At 37.5% G+C, this 20,899-nt stretch overlaps 1 protein-coding gene across 1 annotated transcript; it reads right to left on the bottom strand.

Moving 5' to 3' along the window:
- Positions 1 to 2,187: 2,187 nt before the first annotated feature.
- Positions 2,188 to 12,178, bottom strand: LOC145786163 (zinc finger BED domain-containing protein 5-like). Its single transcript, XM_082597811.1, has 3 exons — positions 12,142 to 12,178; positions 2,413 to 2,948; positions 2,188 to 2,214 (listed from the first exon to the last, which is right to left on the bottom strand). Exons 1-3 carry the CDS (start codon positions 12,176 to 12,178, stop codon positions 2,188 to 2,190), a joined length of 600 nt encoding a protein of 199 aa, XP_082453937.1.
- Between the last annotated feature and the right edge of the window lie 8,721 nt (positions 12,179 to 20,899).

Here is a 20,899-nt window from a genome sequence, read left to right as displayed (position 1 = left end):
CTTCAACCACTCTTTGGCCATTCGTTTGTTTCTTTTCTGAGGGGTTTCGCTTAAGTTTCACGATAAACCGTAACGCCGCAAATTGCAAAATAATGTGTCAAGATGATGTCACAATGCAAATTAAGATCAAACAACAAGCGCTATTAATAGACTACAAAAATTAATGAAAATTTTGCTTCCAATGCTTCGTGAAACTCAGCGTGAGAACTTTCATTGCCTCAATAATTGTATTTTAAAGTAAAAATTAAAAGTCATATTTTATGATCTAAAACAGAAAATATAACTTTATAACGACCGACAAGACAAGCTTCGATGACTTCTACCACTCTTTGGCCATTCGTTTGTTTCTTTTCTGAGGGGTTTCTCTGTTTCACGATAAACCGTGACGCCGCAAATTGCAAAATAATGTGTCAACATGATGTCACAATGCAAATTAAGATCAAACAGCAAGCGTTATTACTAGACTACAAAAAATAATGAAAATGTTGCTTCCAGTGCTTCGTGAAACTCAGCGTAAGAACTCTCATTGCCTCAATCATTGTGTTTTAAAGTAAAAATTAAAAGTCATATTTTATGATCTAAAACAGAAAATGTGATTTTATAATCACTTCAACCACTCTTTGGCCATTCGTTTGTTTCTTTTCTGAGGGGTTTCTCTTAAGCTTCACGATAAACCGTGACGCCGCAAAGCAACTAGACAAATTAAACATGTCATCACCGTTCCCAATGGCTAAACTTGCGCTACTGTCGCCCACTTTGGCCATCGCCCACTTGGTCTGTCGCCCACCTGGCTCGTCGCCCACTTGACTCGTCGCCCACTTGACTCGTCGCCCACTTGACTCATCGCCCACCTGGTCTCGCCCAAGTGGGTATCGCCCACCTTGTCTCGCCCACTTGTCGTGTACCGTAAAGCAATGATGTCAGGTTGGCTAGGTGATAACAGCGGTAAAAGACGTCGTTAAAGCAAGCAATGTCTGCGACCAAGACCATTAAACACCTTTTCTTTTATCGGTTTTCAATTGACTTCTCACACATTGCGAACAAAACAATGCGTTCTGTTGAATCATAATTGATCTCACAGCGGGAAGACCTCGTTGAAAACAGCGCGTCTAATTTAGCTGGTTTACTTAATATTGCAGTGAATAGTTACATGACTATTCCAGCAGCGTAAGTTACTCTACCATCTACTTCGAAATTTCCATTCCTTATGAGAAAGCCATGCGATCAACAGCTGTTTTGCGGGCAAGAGCAACGTAGACTATTTTTTGCTTTCAGCATTCTTTAAGTCCGTTTAAATGATCTAAATCTCTTTCGCGATTCGCGAAGTATTTTATCTTTGAAACACCACTTGTAATCATCATTTTTGTTGCCCCTCAACCATAAATTTACGGGGGCGCCGCCCCCCGGAAGTCGGCACGTATGAATCCTGGAGATTTCATTATGTCATGAAGAATGAACATGGCTGTTCCTGGTTTTGATCTTTTTTCATGAGAGCGTTTTTCCTTTATCTCACAAATCATTGAATATGTGCATGGCTCGTTGTCCACGTCATCCTCAGCTTCTAAATCAATAGCATTATTTATGCCATTAATTCGGGTCTCTTCCTTTGCTACTCGTCTATCTTGTTGTTGTGGCCTGGTACTGATCTTTTTAACTTTTGTTTCTAACACTTTATCTTTTCTAGCCATACTTGCTTCCCGGTTGCCTTGTATACTGATGTCTTCTTCATCATCAGGAATAGCATGTCTTCTTCATTGCTATTTTTTTCAATAGGCTACATTGCGTGGCCAGAAAGGAAAGGTTTTGCTAAGCTTTTTCTGAAATTCCTGTATATATATTTTTAGTGGTTTGCCTTTGTCTCTCTTAATCTTCATTTGAAATTCTTGCTTGTAAAAAGAAATTATTATTTCTGACATTTTTTGCTTTGCAACTGTAGAAATGTTAGCTCACAAGTAAAACGTAAAAACTTGCTCAACTGTACTGTAATTACCTGCCTTCCTGATAAAATTGTTTGAATTAATTTGAAAATCACTTTCTTGTAGGTTGGTAACTTGCTACGTTTGATACCTTGATCTGCTTTTGTGGTAACCGTAGCAAGTAGAACCTACCGAGGGTCATGTTGTGCATAAGAAGACATAGCCTAGTAAACTTTTTTTTCGATTAAATAGCCTACCAACTGAATACAAACTACACGTATTGATTCTGGACTGCATTCTGCAATTGATAAATACGATTCTATGCATGTTTCACCACATAGCATACTAAATGTCTAAGGCAGTGGTTCTTAACCTTTTTTCTATCAAGCCCCCCTTCAATAATGGTCATGAGCCTCGCGCCCCCCTAGATTTTAAATAAGTATCATACCAAAAAAATTGCATTTTTGTCTGTTTATTGTACACATCAGTAAAATACTTGACACTGCTTCTTAGCAACTAGATTTTTGATGCGAGGTTTAACTCCAAAGAATGAACAACGTAAGTCTCCTTCAACTCTCAACCTGTTTCTGTACTTGGTCTTGATAGCAACGAGAGCAGAAAATGCAGCTTCACAAAGATACGTGGATCCAAACATTGTTAGAATTCGAAAAGCCCGAGTTGCGATAAAAGGGTAAACAGGAAGGTAATTGGCCCAGAACGTCTCAAGTTCCAGTTCTTTGAAGTCTTCTTTAGCTGTGAAGTTGAACTTCATCTCAAGAAACTCCTCTTGTCCTTCTTCGAAAATATCAACTACTTTGCATTGAAACGGGTTTCTGATGAACTTCCAGGCTTCACGCTTCTCATCCAGATCTGGAAAGTATTTGATGAACTCCGCTTTCAATTCATTAAGGTGGATTTCTATTTGTTTCTTCAACTCAGACTCAAAGTTACCATCTTTGAGAGCAGAATCCAAGTTACTGAAGCTCGCTGGATTTCCTTGTTCAATTCGACTCTTCCAGAGGTCAAGTTTAGCTATAAAAGTTCAAATGATGTCATGATGCTTAATGATGTTGATGTTTTTCCCTTGAAGCTAAAGGTTGAGAGTATTCAATGCTTCGCAGATAAATACAATAAAATACAAAATATGACAAACAGCATAGGTCCTAGGACATTAAAGTAATTAAAATAAATTGAAATTGTTGTAGAGCTCGCGCCCCCCCTGAGAGAGGCTTCACGCCCCCCTGGGGGGGCGCACCCCCCCGGTTAAGAACCACTGGTCTAAGGTAATTCACCATTCCTAAGTTGTCACAATTAAAATGGTTAGGAGCTTTGTCTTGATATAGGACAAGTGCTCTGTAATGACTCCTTACATTTAACCTTATTCTGAACTTGGGAATAATGCCCTAGAAATGATCTGCACTTGCTAGACTGAAACTGGAGGTATTTGACTGAGCTAAACAGTGGTAAGTCATTTTGAAGGTATTATGACATCACATAGGCATGTTTTCACTTTTAGCGATTCTCAAGGTAAAGCTGATAATAGTGACCAGGAAGATTTCAGTCACTCACATTTAATAAAAGTTGTGTATTGTACTGGCTAATACACAGATTATGTTGTTCTACTGCTTAATACTTGCATTCTCCAGCAATTACATATCAAGCATATTTTGCAATAGGTTGTCACATTACTTCTCAAAATAGTGTTTGGCTGTCTGCTTGCAAAACCTTACTTGTTAAAAAATAGTATGGAACATAATAATAGCCTACTGTGTGAAACATTGCAACTGTGGAGCCTAGATGACCTTAAATACAGAATTTACGGGTCTGCTACTATTCGGTGAGTCCGATTCGGTGAGTTCGATTCGGTGAGTTCCTAACCTCTAACCCTAACCCCAAACCCTAAAACGGCAATGATAATTAGGTTACGGTACCCGATTATTAAAAAAAAAAATTGAAAAAATCCCCCGTTAAGAGATCGGACTCACCGAATCGGACTCACCGAAACGGGCCATTCCGAGAATTTACCATGATAAATGAAGGACTATGTAGCACTGTAAAACTACACGATTATGGCAATTAAGTACCAAATTTTTCAATTTTCAATTCAAATCTGGACCCCCTAAACATTTATAGATTGGTCTTAAACTTCATAAATATTGTTTTTGTACCAAGTGTCACCTATAAAAAAAGTTAGGGTGTTTTGCTTCAGGTCGGGGCATCAGCCGCACCCTACTGTGCATTTTTGAGATAATATTTTCCAGACAGTGTTTCATCGATGCATATTTTAAACCTTTTGGTTTTATCATCCATTCTTTTCGTAGGTGCCAAATTTGTGGGTTTACTTTATCGTTTTCTACATGTTCAGACCAAAAATGAAAAATAAAGTGAATTAATATTTGTCGTTGTCATGTGAGCCTCTGGAGCTGAGGATTTACCCTTTTACCACACCGGATTTATGATGTTCCTGGACTAAGCTGGAAGGCTACTAGAAAGCAGCCAGTCTTTTGTTTCATTATCCAAGACACGTACACTTTCCACTCCATTAGTTGGCTTGAAGATGTGGTCTGCGGTCTGTTTCTTAGCACATAGCACAACATTCACAAGTAGAGAAAGAACCTATTTTCCATTGGTGCAGTGGAAAAGCCCGACACCCATATGGAGATGGTTGAGGCACACCCACGCCTGTCTTTGTAGTGACAGGCCGGTGGGAAGGGTGTTGGCATAAGGGATGAATGAATAGACTCTGGTAGTGTTTGACTTCTACTTATGGTCTGCCCAATTAGCCGCTGAATTATTATTAAATAGTTATTATTATTATAAATATTTATATTTTAATAGAATGTCTCTGTTATAATAGTTTTAATAGAATATTTTAATAGATATTATAAAATATAGGAAGTGGCTATTTTTCCACACTTAATGCCATGGTTACAATCAGGTGTTGCCAGAGTTAGGATTAAAGTTTGGAAGGGTTAAGGTAAGGGTTAGAGCATAGGCGCCGACTTTTCAAAAAACCTTGGGGGGCGAGAAAGGTGATGATGTCATAACCATAACGCTATTTTACTCAATTAAAATAGTCTTTGATTAAGCTTAGTGTCTAATTGTTTATATTGACACTTAGGTCGCAAGCCGAATTTATTAGAACCGCTGCTTGAAACGATTAGTTAATGCAGGCAATATCTGCGACCAAGACCATTAAACACCTTTTCTTTTATCGGTTTTCGATTTAATTCTTACACATTGCGAACAAAACAATGCTGTTGAATCATAATTGATCTCACAGTGGGAAGAACTCGTTGAAAATAGCGCGTCTAATTTAGCTGGTTCACTTAATATTGCAGTGAATAGTTACATGACTATTCCAGCAGCGTTAAGTTACTCTACCATCTACTTTGAAATTTCCATATCGTATGAGAAAGCCATGCGATCAGCTGCTGTTTTGCGAGCAAGAGCAACGTAAGCTGTTTTTCACTTTCGGCATTCGTTAAGTCCATTTAAATGATCTAAATCTCTTTCGCAAAGTGTTTTATCTTTGAAACACCACTTGTAATTACCATTTTTATTGCCTCTCAACCATAAATTTACGAGGGGCGCCACCCCCCGGGAGTCGGCGCGTATGGGTTAGAGTCAGGGTTGCAAGTATTGGTTCCAAATCGCTATTCGATAGCACTTTTCTCTACTTTTTCAATAACGATTACGTCCAAGTCTTTTCTTTTTTCCGCCAATATCGTTTATGGTTTTTTCTTTACTTTTTTTGACTTAATTGATATTCTTTATTTGATTGTTTTGCAACTTTTTTCAAGCCTTTAATTCTACTTAATAACATACGACTGACAAAGATATCATAGCGTATTTTGACGCTCATGCAAGAAAAACGATAATTGAACAATACCGATCAAGCGGAGTTGAAAGGATAAGCATTTTGTTTGAAGTTATGCATGATTAAGCAGAAAGGGAAAATTGGTAGGCAGTATAAAATCAGATATTTGATTTGTATTTTTTTTAATTACCGGTACATTTAATATCGATTAGCGTATTCAGGGTTCGACCTTAACTTTTTTTCACACTGGCCAATCGGACCAGTGGCTAACCATTTGCACTGGTTCGCACGAGATCGCACTGGTTCGTCCCGTTTACTGATAAAAACAAGATTGTCGTGGGAAGCACGAGGCCAACCCAGGGAAAATCACCTTAAAACGACAATAATGAATGGTGGCAATAACATGGAAATATACAATGGCAATAACAGTAACAACAGTTTATCTAGGCAAGACATTCAATCTACTTGGGGCTCTTCTTCAATTTCTGAATCCGATGATGGGTCATAATCGGAATCTGATGACGGGACGATCACGGGGTCATAATCAGAATCCGATGTGTGTTTGTCTGGCCTTGTATTAAATTAATTTGATGTCTCATTACTCACATGCTCTCTAGCACAATCTTAACATTTTTATGCATCAAATCTCTTGAGTACTCTACTAGGCTACCAGAGCTCACCTGTTGTTGCAATTACCTTTTTTCTTACGATTTAACACCGTTACGTGATGTTGCGATTGCTTTTTTCTTACGATTTAACACGTGATGTTGTGATTGCCTTTTTCTTACGGTTTAACATGCACGGATCACGTGTTTTGTTGTTTGAAGAGAAGCGCAAACGAGAACCACGCACTCTAAACAATCAATTGACATAATACGATATTTTCGCACTGGACAGTCGGACCAGTGCGAAACGATTTGTACTGGTCCGCGGGGAACTTGCACAAGACATTGGCCAGAGGACCAGTGCTAAAATCGAACCCTGGTATTGTTTATTCTCTACTTTTTTGGGAGGCTATTGAAATCGGATATTTCTCTACTTTTTTGGGAGGCTATCGAAATCGGATATTTCTCTACTTTTTTGTTTGATTATCGATATTGATTTATCCCCTACTTTTATCCCTTAATTTATCCCCTAATTTATCCCCTACAGTAGCCTATATAGTGTGAATATAGCCACAGCCTAAAATATAAGCTCACAGGCAAACAAATCCCATCAAAGAATTGCAACACTAACACATCTGGGAGCTGGTATACAAGTCCCCCCCCCCCCCCCTTGATAACTCATGACAAAGACAGGACTTCACCAAACATATAGGGTGAAACTACTTTACCTTTGCTTTACTGTTCACACACTTCAATCCACATGTTTTGGTCAATTCCTTTTTGTCATGAGTTACCAGGGGGGGGGGGGGGACTTGCATACCAGCTCCCGCATCTGTACTAGGTAGCTAGGGTCTGCTACTATTCGGTGAGTTCCTCTCTAACCATAAAACGGCAATGATAATTAGGCTACGGTACCCGATAATTTAAAAAATCACCAAATAGGGATCGGACTCACCGAAACGAGCCATTCTGAGGTAGCTAAGATCACTCAACGTCAAGGTTGTTTTGCTTACAATACCATAAGTAGTAGCCTATTCATAGCAGTCGTACCATAATAGTTTTGCTTAAACATTTTAATTTGACATTTTCTGCATGCAGGTAGGTGCATAAACCTTTGGTCTCATCAAATAAAATGATTTAGACTTTTGCAAGTTTAATTGAAGTAGGATAGTTAAACAGAAACTGCTGGAAGGATTAGGTTATAACTACTGTAGGCCTAATTCTGCAGCATGATGATTCACTGGACTTGAAATTTAATTTCAGCATTTTCAGTAATCACCACAACCAAAAATGAACCCTATATTTTCTGAAAAACTTGCTTTTATTCTGACTAAATGCTGAACCACTCAATCTCAATGCATTGCATAAAAACCATATGATTCTCTGGCAAAGGAAAACTACATAAAAACCATATGATTCTCTGGCAAAGGAAAACTACATAAAAACCTAAACACGTTTTGTAAACGTTGAAAAATTAGCTTTCGCTGAGCAGGTCACTACTCATAAACAACAAGAACGCGGGAAAATGTCGTTGTCCAATCAGAAGAACGAAATTTGCACAGGGTCGCTGCTGCACAAACAAACACGTTGCTGAATGGAGACCCAGTCTTTGCTACGCTTCAATTCAGTTCGCTTGTTTTTGACAAGAGCGCTATCTCTTTTGCTGCCAGGTTTTCTTGAATCTTTTTTGTTACAAAACAATTACAGTGAGAATATGCGTAATTAAACAAACAATTCCGTTGAGTTACATCAGATTTGTATTGAAACACATATTGCTTACATATATGATGTGCTTGCGGACTCACCCAGAGCTTTTCGCAGACTCATTTGAGTCTGGGGACTTGGATTGGGAAACACTGGTTTAGGTACTTGTTTGTACTTATTTTAACAAACATTTCAGTTCAGTTCAGTTGTTTTTTATTTCTGACCTTCATATCAAAAACAATACACATCAACATAGCAAAGGTCGAGAAAAACGTAGAAGCGACAAAACGCAAACGTTAAAACGTGCTGGTGACCGATGTAAGTTATTGAGTTGAAAAAAACTTGGCACGGTTGCAACACCTTCAGAAAAATTTAAGATATAAAGGGAAAATAAAAAAGAAAAAGTTACAAAAAAATAAACAACATATATTTAGGCTATAGCTTTATTAGCCCACATAGCTTTAGCTGATATATTTAAGATTTGTATGGACAGTTGCTATGAAGATCGGCCATGGTCGACATTTGAGTGAATGCATGGTTGCCAATCTGTCTGAAAGATGTGAAGAACTGGAAAGACACTTATAATTTGGGACTGAGGATCAAGCGCTCTAGATGAAGTTTGTATAATAGCCTATCTCTTTGCTTGGGCTTCATTTTAGAACCCCAAAAAATTGGGGCTGCTTTATGCATAAGCTTAGGCTATTTTTTTAAATTAACCTCTGGCAACCCTACATGCTTTTCTTCCAGAGTCAGTGTTGCCGATTGGTACTCTGGAGTACCAAAAAGTAAAAAAATTGGTATTATTTTGGTTGCATTGGTACCCTAAAAATGATTTGGTACTCTGCATAACATTTGGTACCATTTTTAATTTTTGGTTTTTACCATTCGTATTGTACTTTTTGTCATGATCGGAAAAGTTTGACAACCTGACAATGACAGTGTTATTTCTTCAAGTATGTTTTGCTGTATGGTGTATGGCAAAAGGTAAAGCAACCAAATGCTATCATAAAAATCGTAGGCATTTGAAACATGGGAAGTTGAATTCACTTGGTCGTGCAGCCCACCTGAATCTAGCCTGGTAAGTAACAAAGACAAAAAAGATTTCAGCTCCTGTAAATTTGTAACCTTCCTGTCAATCCACATTGATTTGACTTGGCTCGATACGATAAGAGCGAATTGCACAGAAAAAGTTAAATTTTGTCTGAAAGAAAAAAAACTCGATGGAAAGAATTATGGTCATAACTTTGTTCTGCGCTAATGAAGTGGATAAATATTTGTTATTTTTAAAGATGAAAAAAATTTGGTACTCTGTTTATCAATTTGGTACTCATTTAGAAAAAAATTGGTACCCATTTATTAAGTCTAATTTTTATGTTGTGTTTTGTGCAAGCTTACCACAGTAAGTTTTGTTTCCAAAATTTTTAACGTTACCTTCTATTTATACTGTTGTTGCCAATATCTAATACTGTAGTGTACTATTTATTGTTGTGATTGTGTAGCCTACTGTTATTACTGTACCAACACTAGTGTTCAATTACACTGTTAGCATTAGGCATTCCAGTAGTCACTGCCTAATTGATGCATACCAATATTGCTTTAGTACAATAACAAAAATTTTGGTATTGTTTTTGTGTGTCTTTTTACCTTATATAGCTGTTTACTTTTGCGTGTGTATCACTGTTGATACCTCTGTTAATCTTAATATTGTTATTATCTTTATTAGTTGTTTACTGTACGTGATTGAAAGATGAATAAGCACTCTGCTTTACAACATCTCATATATTATTATTATTATTATTTATTAAGTATGGTTGGCAACACTGTTCAGAGTTGGTTCTTAGTTGTAGGTTGAGTAGGTTCTTAGTTCAGAGTTTGTTCTTAGTTGAGCGGTGATCATGTGAGCTACTGGGCCCAGGTCTAGGCAGGGTTACCAGGTTGGCCTGTTTGGGGCCAACTTTCAAAAATCTGGCTCTTTTTGAAGCTGTTTGGCCGCCAAATTTTTGGTTGGCTCTTTATGAGCAGGCTGAGAATTATTTCCAAGATTTTTCTGTAAAGCTTCAGCAATACGGAAATCAAAACGTGTTCTTTTGGCAACTCGTGACTTTCTGATTTTTCACCCTGTTTTCTTTTCACACTCGGCTCGACATCAATTAATCATTTTATTTTTCGTTATTAACGCGTCCGGGACGAAAAAGATACTAGCTACAAAAATCGATATAGACCTACCAGCACGTTAACGGAAAAGGTGGCAAAACCTTGAAAGGTTTAAAACGTGCCTGAATGAAAAATTATGTAGTACCGGTAGGCTATATATCAGTAGTTAGCACGGCCACAAAACCTGAAAAACAAATAGCAAAAAATAAAACAAAAACAGAGAGAAAGAAAGAAGTGCAGGGGAAGAAGGAGGCGAACATGGGGAGATGACTTAATACAGTGGGCTCTAGGCTGATTTGTCAAGCATCGGAGAAACAAAAAGAATTGCGGAAGAACGTGACTTGTGGAAGAAAATGACAGCCAATCTTCGGACCGGAAACGGCACATGATGATGAAAGCCAGTTAGCTCTCCAATTTTGGGTTGGCTCTTTGGCCCTTTTTAAAAACCAGTTGGTTTCTTAAATTTTAGTTTAGCCCTTTAGCCTTTTTTGGGCCTTGTTTGGTCGTTTTTAAAGTGTGAGGGTTGTGGAATGTCTTTTTGCAGGTGATTCTTTTTGCCTTGTCTTCTGGAGATGGTGGTAACTGGTAACACAATAACACTAGTTAGGCTACTGTGGCAGTGTGATACAGGTAGGCTACACTATTGTATTTCAATTGTGTTTGTTGGACTTGATCCAGAAGGCTAGTTCAGTTCAGTTTATTTTTTGTTTTTGTTGGCGAAAAGAAAGACACAAAAAGCAAAAACACAATAAACACAAACAATTCGCACAACAAGGATGGCAGCGAAAGACCAAAAGGTCACCAAAGTCAGCTGCCACCAAAAGGATGCCAAAGAAGTAGAAAGCAGGATATGAGTGCGGTACCGGTAGGAAATACAATAGCACGGTAAATGGGGGAAAAACTTACTGACAGACATTGTGTATGCTGTGAACTCAAGGGAGAATGATGATGAATTGAATGTGGAAATGTTTTTTTAACTGTTAGATAACTTGCTAAGTGGAATTTATTGGGGTTCTCTGCACGCCTTTTTGTAAATTGTTTATTTGTTATTGTTGTGTCTCTCCAGAAGCATGATCTTACATGCTGTATTGTCTGTATATGTTATGTTTCAGTGCTGCAATGTCTGTGCTACTTCTGGAAATAACGTTTAATAAACTGGCTGATTGATTCCTTTTCAAACAACAATGTTTGTCGATTTTCCTTATTTTTGTGTACACAGTGCGGTAACTATTATCGAAACTAAGGTATTACTTTAATTATTTTGTTTACACGTGAAATATGTAGCTATATTGCTAAGAATGTGTTGCTAATTCAGTAAAATAGCTTCTTATTACTTGAAAATTGAGTTGGCCTTATTATTGGCCCGGGGCATTCCATTTATAATCATCAGATTTTTTCAAATTTTGTAACCACTAGTCACAGATTTTGCTTATTTTGACATATTTTATACATACTAAAAAATGATGACAATAGCAAAAAAAATTTTTGAAATATCTTTATTGGTGGCCGAGATAGAGCACTTTGAATTTTCGGCCACTAGTAGGATTTTGGGAGCTGAGCACAGCCATTTTTTCATTTCGCGCCTTCATTTTTTGGCAATAACTCTTTACCTTGAACGATTTTCATAATGAAAACATGCATTTTACCAATCTAAGACCCAAGGAATTCATTTTTGCACTTTAAATTATGCTAAGATGAACATTTCAAATGGTAATTTAGGTTTAAAGTTTTTCTTATTTTATTTTTGATACGCTAACTTTGGGGGAATATTTCGGAGTGTTGGGAAAAAGGTGCAAAAAAAATTTTTTTTTGTTTAAACAAAGCAATTGAAGTATAATACTTTTACTAAATTTGGTTGATGTAAGTTTTGCATAAACCAAAATAATCAACTTAGAAAATATCAACCCATATGATCAAAAAAATGAATATAATTGAAACATACCTGATGCTTTGTCACAATATTTGTATGGTTCCGCCATATTATCGTGCGTTTCTTTATGAATTTTTGGTGTGTCAAATTACCAATGTTTTATTAGTCAGCTGATATCACACAGCTAGTCTGATCAAAATTTTGTGACACTTGTGCCCTGAATGGTGTATTAACATCTCGCGTACTGGTACACACTCAGTCTGTGTGTGTACACACCACCAGAACACTATCTTACTATGTAATGCTACTAATATGACTCAAAATTACAAAGATTTTATGTCCATGATTGTATGTAACACAGAAAATAAGATGTGCATGGTGCATAGATGTGAAAGTTGTCCTGGAAGAGAAGTTTTACACCAATTTTTAACAGACAAGCTAGGAGGTGAATCTGAAGATGACATTGTTTATACACAATGGCAGTCCACTGATCGATCAACTCTAAAAACCTTAGTTTCTTCATCATCTTTCACAGACATTCCAACACAAGCAGTGGACAAGCTTACAGCACACTCTTTCATAGCTAAGTATCTGTCAGAACGCAAACAACACTAAACTTTGAAAGCTGTACATTGCTATTTTGGATTTTGCAGAAAATTACAAGTTTGTTGTTCAAGATGAAGTGCAATCATTCCACTGAAATCAAAGTCAATGTTCAATACATCCAGTGGCATTTCATTACAAGAATTCTGAAGATAAATTTGTCCAACAGTAGTATTAGTAGTAGTAGTCCAGTTTTAATCCGGTGATGTCCCCATTACCGAGGGTGGCCGGATCCAACAATCCACGTGTTTTATTTCAGATGATTTGTGCCATGATACAGCATGATTTGTCTACAAAGTTTTTCAACAAATTACAACTTTTGTACATCTTCAACTAAACGAAAAAATAAAGAAAATTGAATATTTTGCTGATGGATGTGCAGCTCAGTACAAAAACTACAAAAACCTGCTTAACCTCAGTTATGGTATCATAAAACTGATTTTGGAATGGATTGCTCCTAGACTTTTTTTTGCCACCAGTCATGGTAAAAGTCTCCTTGTGATGGAATAGGAGGCACAGTGAAACGATTGGCCACTAGAGCAAGTTTTCAAAGACCTTACACAAACCAAATTCTCGATTTTGATGCATTAATGAAATTCTGTAAAGAGTACATAAAAGGCATACAGTTTTTTTACATTCAAAGCAATGAACTTCAAAGAATTTGACACAATAGAAAGGTATGTTCAAGGCTCCACTGTACATGGCACACAATCTTTTCATTATTTTGAACCAAAATCTTATCACAGTATTGCATGTAAAAGGATTAGTGATGATAAAGAATTTACTGGAATCGGAATGGCCCGTTTCGGTGAGTCCGATTTGGTGAGTCTAATTCGGTGAGTCCGATTCCCTATTCGGTGATTTTTTGAATTTTTTTTTTTAATTTCGGGTACCGTAGCCTAATTATCATTGCTGGTTTAGGGTTAGGGGTTAGGAGTTAAGGTTAAGGGTTAGGAACTCATCGGACTCACCGAATAGTAGCAGACCCGTTGTTTCATCTCCTCGCCCTGTAACAATATCTGGACGCAACTATGCAATCAAAAAAGAAGACTTGAAGAAAATTGAACAAACCTTCAATGACCTTTTGTAGAATGTAGATACTTGTGTATGTGTACTGTGAAAACTGATTCTTAATTACCCAATCAGAAAATTGGCTTAATCAACCACTTAAAAAACTGCTATTGATGCATCCAACCTTAAAAGTTGATGAAGTGATTTCTGTTTGTGTTGTTTGTATTGAGATCTCTTACAATGTTTATGGTACGGTAGATATAAGTTTACTGAGTTTGTCATTCTGTTCTAGTTTAAGACAAAGGAATAAAATAAAGCAGAACTAAGGCAATAGGGATACACCGTCCTCAAATACACTTGCAAAAGATGTTCAAAGAGCATTTGATATGCTCTAAGTCCTATGTTTTAACTTTATAGTCATTTCTTCATAACAATTTTAGTTAAATTACTGGTATTTTCTAAGTTGATTATTTTGGTTTATGCAAAACTTACATCAACCAAATTTGGTAAAAATATTATACTTCAATTGCTTTGTTCAAAGAAAAAAAAAATTTTTTTACACCTTTTTCCCAACGCTCCGAAATATTCCCCCAAAGTTAGCGTATCAAAAATAAAATAAGAAAAACTTTAAACCTAAATTACCATTTGAAATGTTCATCTTAGCATAATTTAAAGTGCAAAAATGAATTCCTTGGGTCTTAAATTGGTAAAATGCATGTTTTCATTATGAAAATCGATCAAGGTAAAGAGCTATTGCCAAAAAATGAAGGCGCGAAATGAAAAAATGGCTGTGCTCAGCTCCCAAAATCCTACTAGTGGCCGAAAATTCAAAGTGCTCTATCTCGGCCCCCAATGAAGATATTTCAAAATTTTTTTTTGCTATTGTCATCATTTTTTACTATGTATAAAATATGTCAAAATAAGCAAAATCTGTGACTAGTGGTTACAAGGGGTGTTTGATTATAAATGGAATGCCCCGCCCCTTAGTTTAGAAGTTGGCTCTTTTTTGGCCCTTTTTGGACGTGCAGTTGGCTTCTTGCCAAATTTACATCTGGTAACCCTGGGCCTAGGCGGCTAGGCCCCTACTTTGGATCGTCATCAGCTAAACAAATTGTACAGGTTACCCATTTTTGAAAGAGAATTAAGTCACATAGATAGAAGTCAGTCAGTTGTTTCCTGCTCGTTGTTGAGTGTGCACAAATTTTGCAGTTAGTGTTTTGTTGGCTTGCTTGCCTATGCTGTGTGAATTATTTTTGTTTATTGTGTTGTGTATGTTTTTGTTTATTCGCCAGTAGAAAAACTAAACTGAAACTGGGCAAGACAGCATTGTCAGGTACACAGTATGGTTCAAAACCATAAGCAGCTAGAATTTTTTTAGCTTATATATAGTCAAGTGGGGTAAAAAAAATAGTGGGGTTATTGGGGTAAAAAAAACACTTGCCATCTCACATCCAAAATGAGTAGATATTCACTCAACTTTTTTAGTGTCTGTTTAAGTGGTCTCTGGTGATTACTTTGAGGGGTAGAGGAAAAAGATTGGATTTGACAAAGAAGAGATATGTTAGATAGAGTAAATATGGCTAGCGAAGGGTGCAAAAAAAGGTTTGGAGGAGTTTATTAAAGGTTTTTGCTAAATTTTAGTGATAGGTGGTATGAATGTTTTAATGTTATATTGTGAGTACTATGTTGAGAGGCTACTAGATGCAACAAAGACTGGGGCCTCCAAATGTTTGTGTAAATTATTATTGAGGTGTTTTTTTTTTTCGGAATGGCCCGTTTCGGTGAGTTCGATTCGGTGAGTTCGATCCCTTAACGGGGATTTTTTCAATTTTTTTTTTAAATTATTGGGTATCGTAGCCTAATTATCATTGCTGTTTTAGGGTTAGGGGTTAGAGGATAGAAACTCACCAAATCGGACTCACCAAATCGGACTCACTGAATAGTAGCAGACCCGTTTTTTTTACCCCAACAAAATTCGTTGATCTGGGGTAAAAAAAAAACAATGCTTTTTATGAAATGTTTTGGCCTTGTATTAGTGTTATGTCAACTGCCAAGCAGTATATCACCAAACAATACAAAAACAAACTTCTGGATGCATCAGTGCACGGAATGGTCCGTTTCGGTGAGTCCGATTCGGTGAGTCCGATTCGGTGAGTCTGATTCGGTGAGTCCGATCCCTTAACGGGGGATTTTTTCATTTTTTTTTAAATCATCGGGTACCGTAGCCTAATTATCATTGCCGTTTTAGGGTTAGAGGTTAGGAACTCACCGAATCGGACTCACCGAATTGGACTCACCGAATAGTAGCAGACCCTCAGTGCATACATATGCATGTGTTATGCACAATCAATTGATGTTTGTTGGAATTGCGGGTCCGAGGTTGAGGGTTAGTCGATCAATAGCGGAGATTGAGAGTACAGAGTGATCCATCGATCGATAGTGCATGACACAATTGACACATTGATACATATTCATACATTACACATACAGACACATTCATACATACACAAACTGTTGTTTTATTTCCTGTCTATTGTTTTTTAGTTGTATGTTTATTGACAAACTGCTGACCAGTTGATTTTTTAGGATTCACAATCCTCGAAATTTAATTGCCCACTTGCATGTTCAAACTAGAGCTGCAGATAAAATTGAGGATGGCGTGCATAAGTATACTAGACACAATTTTTTGTTTTGCTGCTGTTTTTATTACAGAAAGAGACTTTGCGATTTCACAATGTGTATTTTAATAAAAAGTGCATACAAAAATTGTGGGCAAAATCGTTTACATCATCATCATGACCCATCCGGTCGGTTTCGACTATGGGTTCAGCATCTCTCACAGTCCTTGATATATAAGTTACACAAAGCTTCTTTCCTCCGGTGGAGAATCATTTACACGGGTGCAACCTAGTTTGTACCCTAAACAGTTCATACCCTCAGTTCGTACCCTGAAAAGATCAAGAGAAAAAATTAAAAAAAGCCGAAGTCGCTGATCGCAGTTTAATAGCACAAAGCCGAAGTCGTTGATCGGAGTTTCCGCAAACAACTCGAGGGTTAGGGTTAGCGGAAACTGCGGAAAAATATTTGCGGAAACTGCGATCAGCGAGGGTCCGGGTTAGAGACTAGAGCATAGATTACTCGATGGTTAGAGTTAGGGTAAGCGGAAACTGCGGAAAAATGTTTGCGGAAACTGCAATCAGCGAGGGTTAGGCTTAGAGCATAGATTACTCTAAGGTTAGGGTAAGGGTTAGCGGAAACTGCGGTTAGCGGAAACTACAGAAAAATGTTTGCGAAAACTGTGATCAGCGAGGGTTAGGGTTAGAGCATAGATTAGTCTATGGTTAGGGTTAGCGGAAAGTGCAGAAAAATATTTGCAGAAACTGCGATCAGCGAGGGTTAGCATTAGGGTGAGGGTTACGGTTAGGGTTAGCAAAAACTGCGATCAGCGACTTCGGCTTTGTGGTATCTTTCTCTCGATCTTTTCAGGGGGAAAGTTTAAAATGTTTGCGGAAACTGCGATCAGCGACTTCCGCTTTTTTTAATTTTTTCTCTCGATCTTTTTAGGGTACGAACTGTTCAGGGTACGAACTAGGTTGCATCCCATTTACACTACATATGAAATCAATAGCAAAACATATGAAATCAATATTATAATAATAAAGAAGAAGAAGCTGCTATACTAACAGGTGTTTTTTTTTGGGTCTGCTACTATTCGGCGAGTCCGATTCAGCGAGTCCAATTCGGCTAGTCCGATTCGGCGAGTGCCCTATTCGGCGAGAGCCCTTTTCGGCGATTTTTCGAATTTTTTTTTTAAATTATCGGGTACCCTAGCCTAATTATCATTGCCGCTTTTACATCGTTTTAACGTCGCTAAACGTTCAAATAACCCCCTAATCCTTAACCCCCTAATCCTTAACCCCCTAACCCTTAACTCCTTAACCCTTAACCCCCTAACCTCTAACCCTGTACGGTACCTGATAATTTTTTTTTTAAATTCAAAAAATCGCCGAATAGGGAACTCGCCGAAAAGGGCTCTCGCCGAATAGGGCACTCGCCGAATCGGACTAGCCGAATTGGACTCGTTGAAACGGGCCATTCCGGGTTTTTTACCCCAAAGGTGGGGTAAAAAAATTCAGGTATTTTCTGCATAATTTTCAAACCAGTTAATGGATTTCAAAAATTTCATTGGGGGATGATAGGCATACATGGTCTGTATATTGTGACCAACTTTAGTGCTCATACTTGATAAGCTATTAGCACAGGGGCCCCATTTGACCTTAATCCAGGCCTGTGTTACGAATATGCAAGAATACCTCACTTGCAATCTCATAAGATGGCAGAGGAAGTGATTAAGTTGTTTAATGAAATGAAGGCTATCCTAAAAAGAGAAACCAAGTATAGGATGGACGATTTACAGCAACAGAAAATTAAGGATTACAAAGAGAAAATAAACTCCACAATGAAGCTAAGGCCAAGAAATGTGTTAAAGAACATGAGTAATGATGAAGATAAAGCATTTTTCTGAGTATGATGACAGACAGGGTTGCAAGTATGGGCAGTGTTGATATGGTTCTCACTACCACAGAAAGGAAGGAGTCGGAGAAAAAACGGAGAAGAAAGGAATGTTTAAGACAAGAAGCAGCTGAAAAGCCATTTCATATTGTTGAGGATGATGTAGGTAGACATTGAGTATCAAGATGATTCTGAAGAGATAGCTCACTGCTCCAACTAATGTGTTTATATTCTCACAGGTTTAAGAAGAACTTTGAGTCAATTATCCATAAATGTTGCCATGCAGACCTAGACATCCCTGCACCTATGCCAGAAGATATGAGGATCAAGAAGGAGATGATTGTGAAGACCTGCTATGAAGCCCTAGCGCAGGGATTTGTGAGGGGTGATTATGAGGAGCTAGTCAAACTAGTACAGCGGTTCTCAACGAGTGGGCCATAGCTCACTGGTGGTGGTGGGCCATAGAAGCATTTTGAGATGGGCCGCAGACTTATTTAAAAAATTGAGAGATTTATTGAAACATTTTGTTTCATTTTTGTCACTATAGTCAATTTTACACTTGTGTGTTATTTTAGTTACAATGAAAGATGCTGCTGTTTTTAGCTACAAAGTGGCAATCATCATTCTTATTATTGCAACACACAGTTTTATATCAACTCAGTTTTTAGAACACTTCATGATGTAATAGACTAGTTTGTGGTTACGATTAAGCCATCTGTAAAAGCGGTAGCCTACATGAATTTTTGCGGGTTTGCTTTTTACTGCGTGCAGCATTTTATTTTGTGGATTATTTTGGGGAGGAATTGACAATACTTGAGGCTTTAAGTTTGATGGAAATTACATTCAGTATGGATGTACATCAATTTTTGATAACAGAAAAGAATAAGGACAATGTGTATTATTTTATAAAGTTCTCAGTCATCATTCATTGAGGCCATCAAAACTGTAATTTCACCTGGAAAATATTCATCCAAATTACAAGGATAAAGATGTGCAATAATGATAAAGATGAAAAGAAGATAGTGTGAAGCGTCAGCGTCAGCCTGAATTTAACAGGGAGATTCCAACAACATTTCAACTTGAAGTGGAAGGTGGTATGCGTTGTACGCTATCTAGTATCTTCAACCCTTCCAAAAATTGACATGTTGGTTAATAATGTTCAGGAGCAAGTATCTCACTACTGGTCGGTTGAATAAATAATCTTTTTTGAAGTATGTTCTGCTTTTTGTTTATAAACCTATTTTTTAGATTTTACTTACCGTAACTTTATGGGCCATACAATTTTTATGCAGAGAAAAATGGGCCACGAAAGAAAAAAGGTTGAGAACCACTGAACTAGTACTTTGTATCTTGGTGAGGGAGCTGATACCTTTAGAGGTTTTCTACGTCTGGGTGCTTGTCACAAAGCCAGATGGATGGCCAAGATTTTATACTGCGTCAAGATCGTTCTTCTGACTAAAGTTATTACTAGAGAATGTAGCGATCTTCCTGCAGGTTTTGTATGTTCAAAGCAACAGCTGAAGAAAATCCAAAATTTGTTCAGCTTGTTGTATAATCCTATGTGCCATGGTGGCTAACCGTTTCTGTGTCAACTTCTGCTCCTTGCAACGACCTAGCACTTATCAACAACCTCCTTGAGCATGAAGAAATCGAAAGCAGTCTGGCCAATGCAGCTCTTAAAGCTCTAAAGGGGCACATGTGGTATCATAGTGAAGAACTTATACCCCTTACCCTTTTCGATAGCAGTGTGTCTGACGGGACAAAGCAAAAATTTGTTCAAAAGCTGACAGTTTTGAAGATCCTGGACATTCTTTGAAAAGAGAAGGAAGTGATTTTGAAAAACCTTCCTTTCCTTCCCCTCTTACAAAACCAACAGATGACTTGAGCTCCTTTGTTGGAGAAGATTCTTGGAGCTTTTTCAGAATCTTGAGGATTGACACGACCTTTTTAAGTGTTGGTGTTGTCAAATGGTGCCAGAACGGCAGCTACTGTGAAGCAAAGAAACGGGTTTCAAATCTTTGTGTTGTTAACGATGCAGCAGAAAGGGGTATCAAACTGTGTCAAGACTTTATTGACACTACTAAGACAGAAGTTTCATTTCAAAATATTCTTCAAGTAGTTGAGAACAGCAGAAATTCTATGCCCAATCAGCGTAAACAAAACTTACATCCATCTCGGTGTTGGTTTCTTACATTGTGATTTTTATCATCGCTGTTTCCTCGCTCTCAAATGTATTTTGTTTAACATTAAGTAAACATGTGAATTCATCATTTCACTGATTTTCCATGTGTTTTAACCCAAGAAGAAAAGGTGCTAAGAACATTTTTCTCACAAATATGCAAAAAACGAGTTTTTCTCAAATAACTTAAAAACTACACATTTTAGGCTGAACATTTGTTCACAAGTCTGATATAAACTTGCTTATTCTGCATCGATTGAGCTATAGCATGACCTTCTATCAACGCTTACGGCCACATCTTTTTGGATAGTTGTCGCTTGAGGCTTCGTCGTAAAGTTTTTGCAGTTTTTTAGCGTATAGCGTCAACGCTCAACGTATACTTTTAAATGATTTAGCTGTTGTTTGCATTTTTTTTATCAAATTGCAAAATGTTTTTTTCGCTACAACACGCCGATACCCTTTCAGCGCTGCAGTTGAAAGAATGTTTTAAATGGGCAAAGACATATTGAAACCAAAACGCAGCAA

Source organism: Aplidium turbinatum, chromosome 17, assembly GCF_918807975.1.
Source record: "Aplidium turbinatum chromosome 17, kaAplTurb1.1, whole genome shotgun sequence".
Taxonomy (NCBI): domain Eukaryota; kingdom Metazoa; phylum Chordata; class Ascidiacea; order Aplousobranchia; family Polyclinidae; genus Aplidium; species Aplidium turbinatum.
The sequence above is the reverse complement of the archived record's forward strand: the minus strand, read 5'-3'. Positions and strand labels throughout refer to the sequence as shown.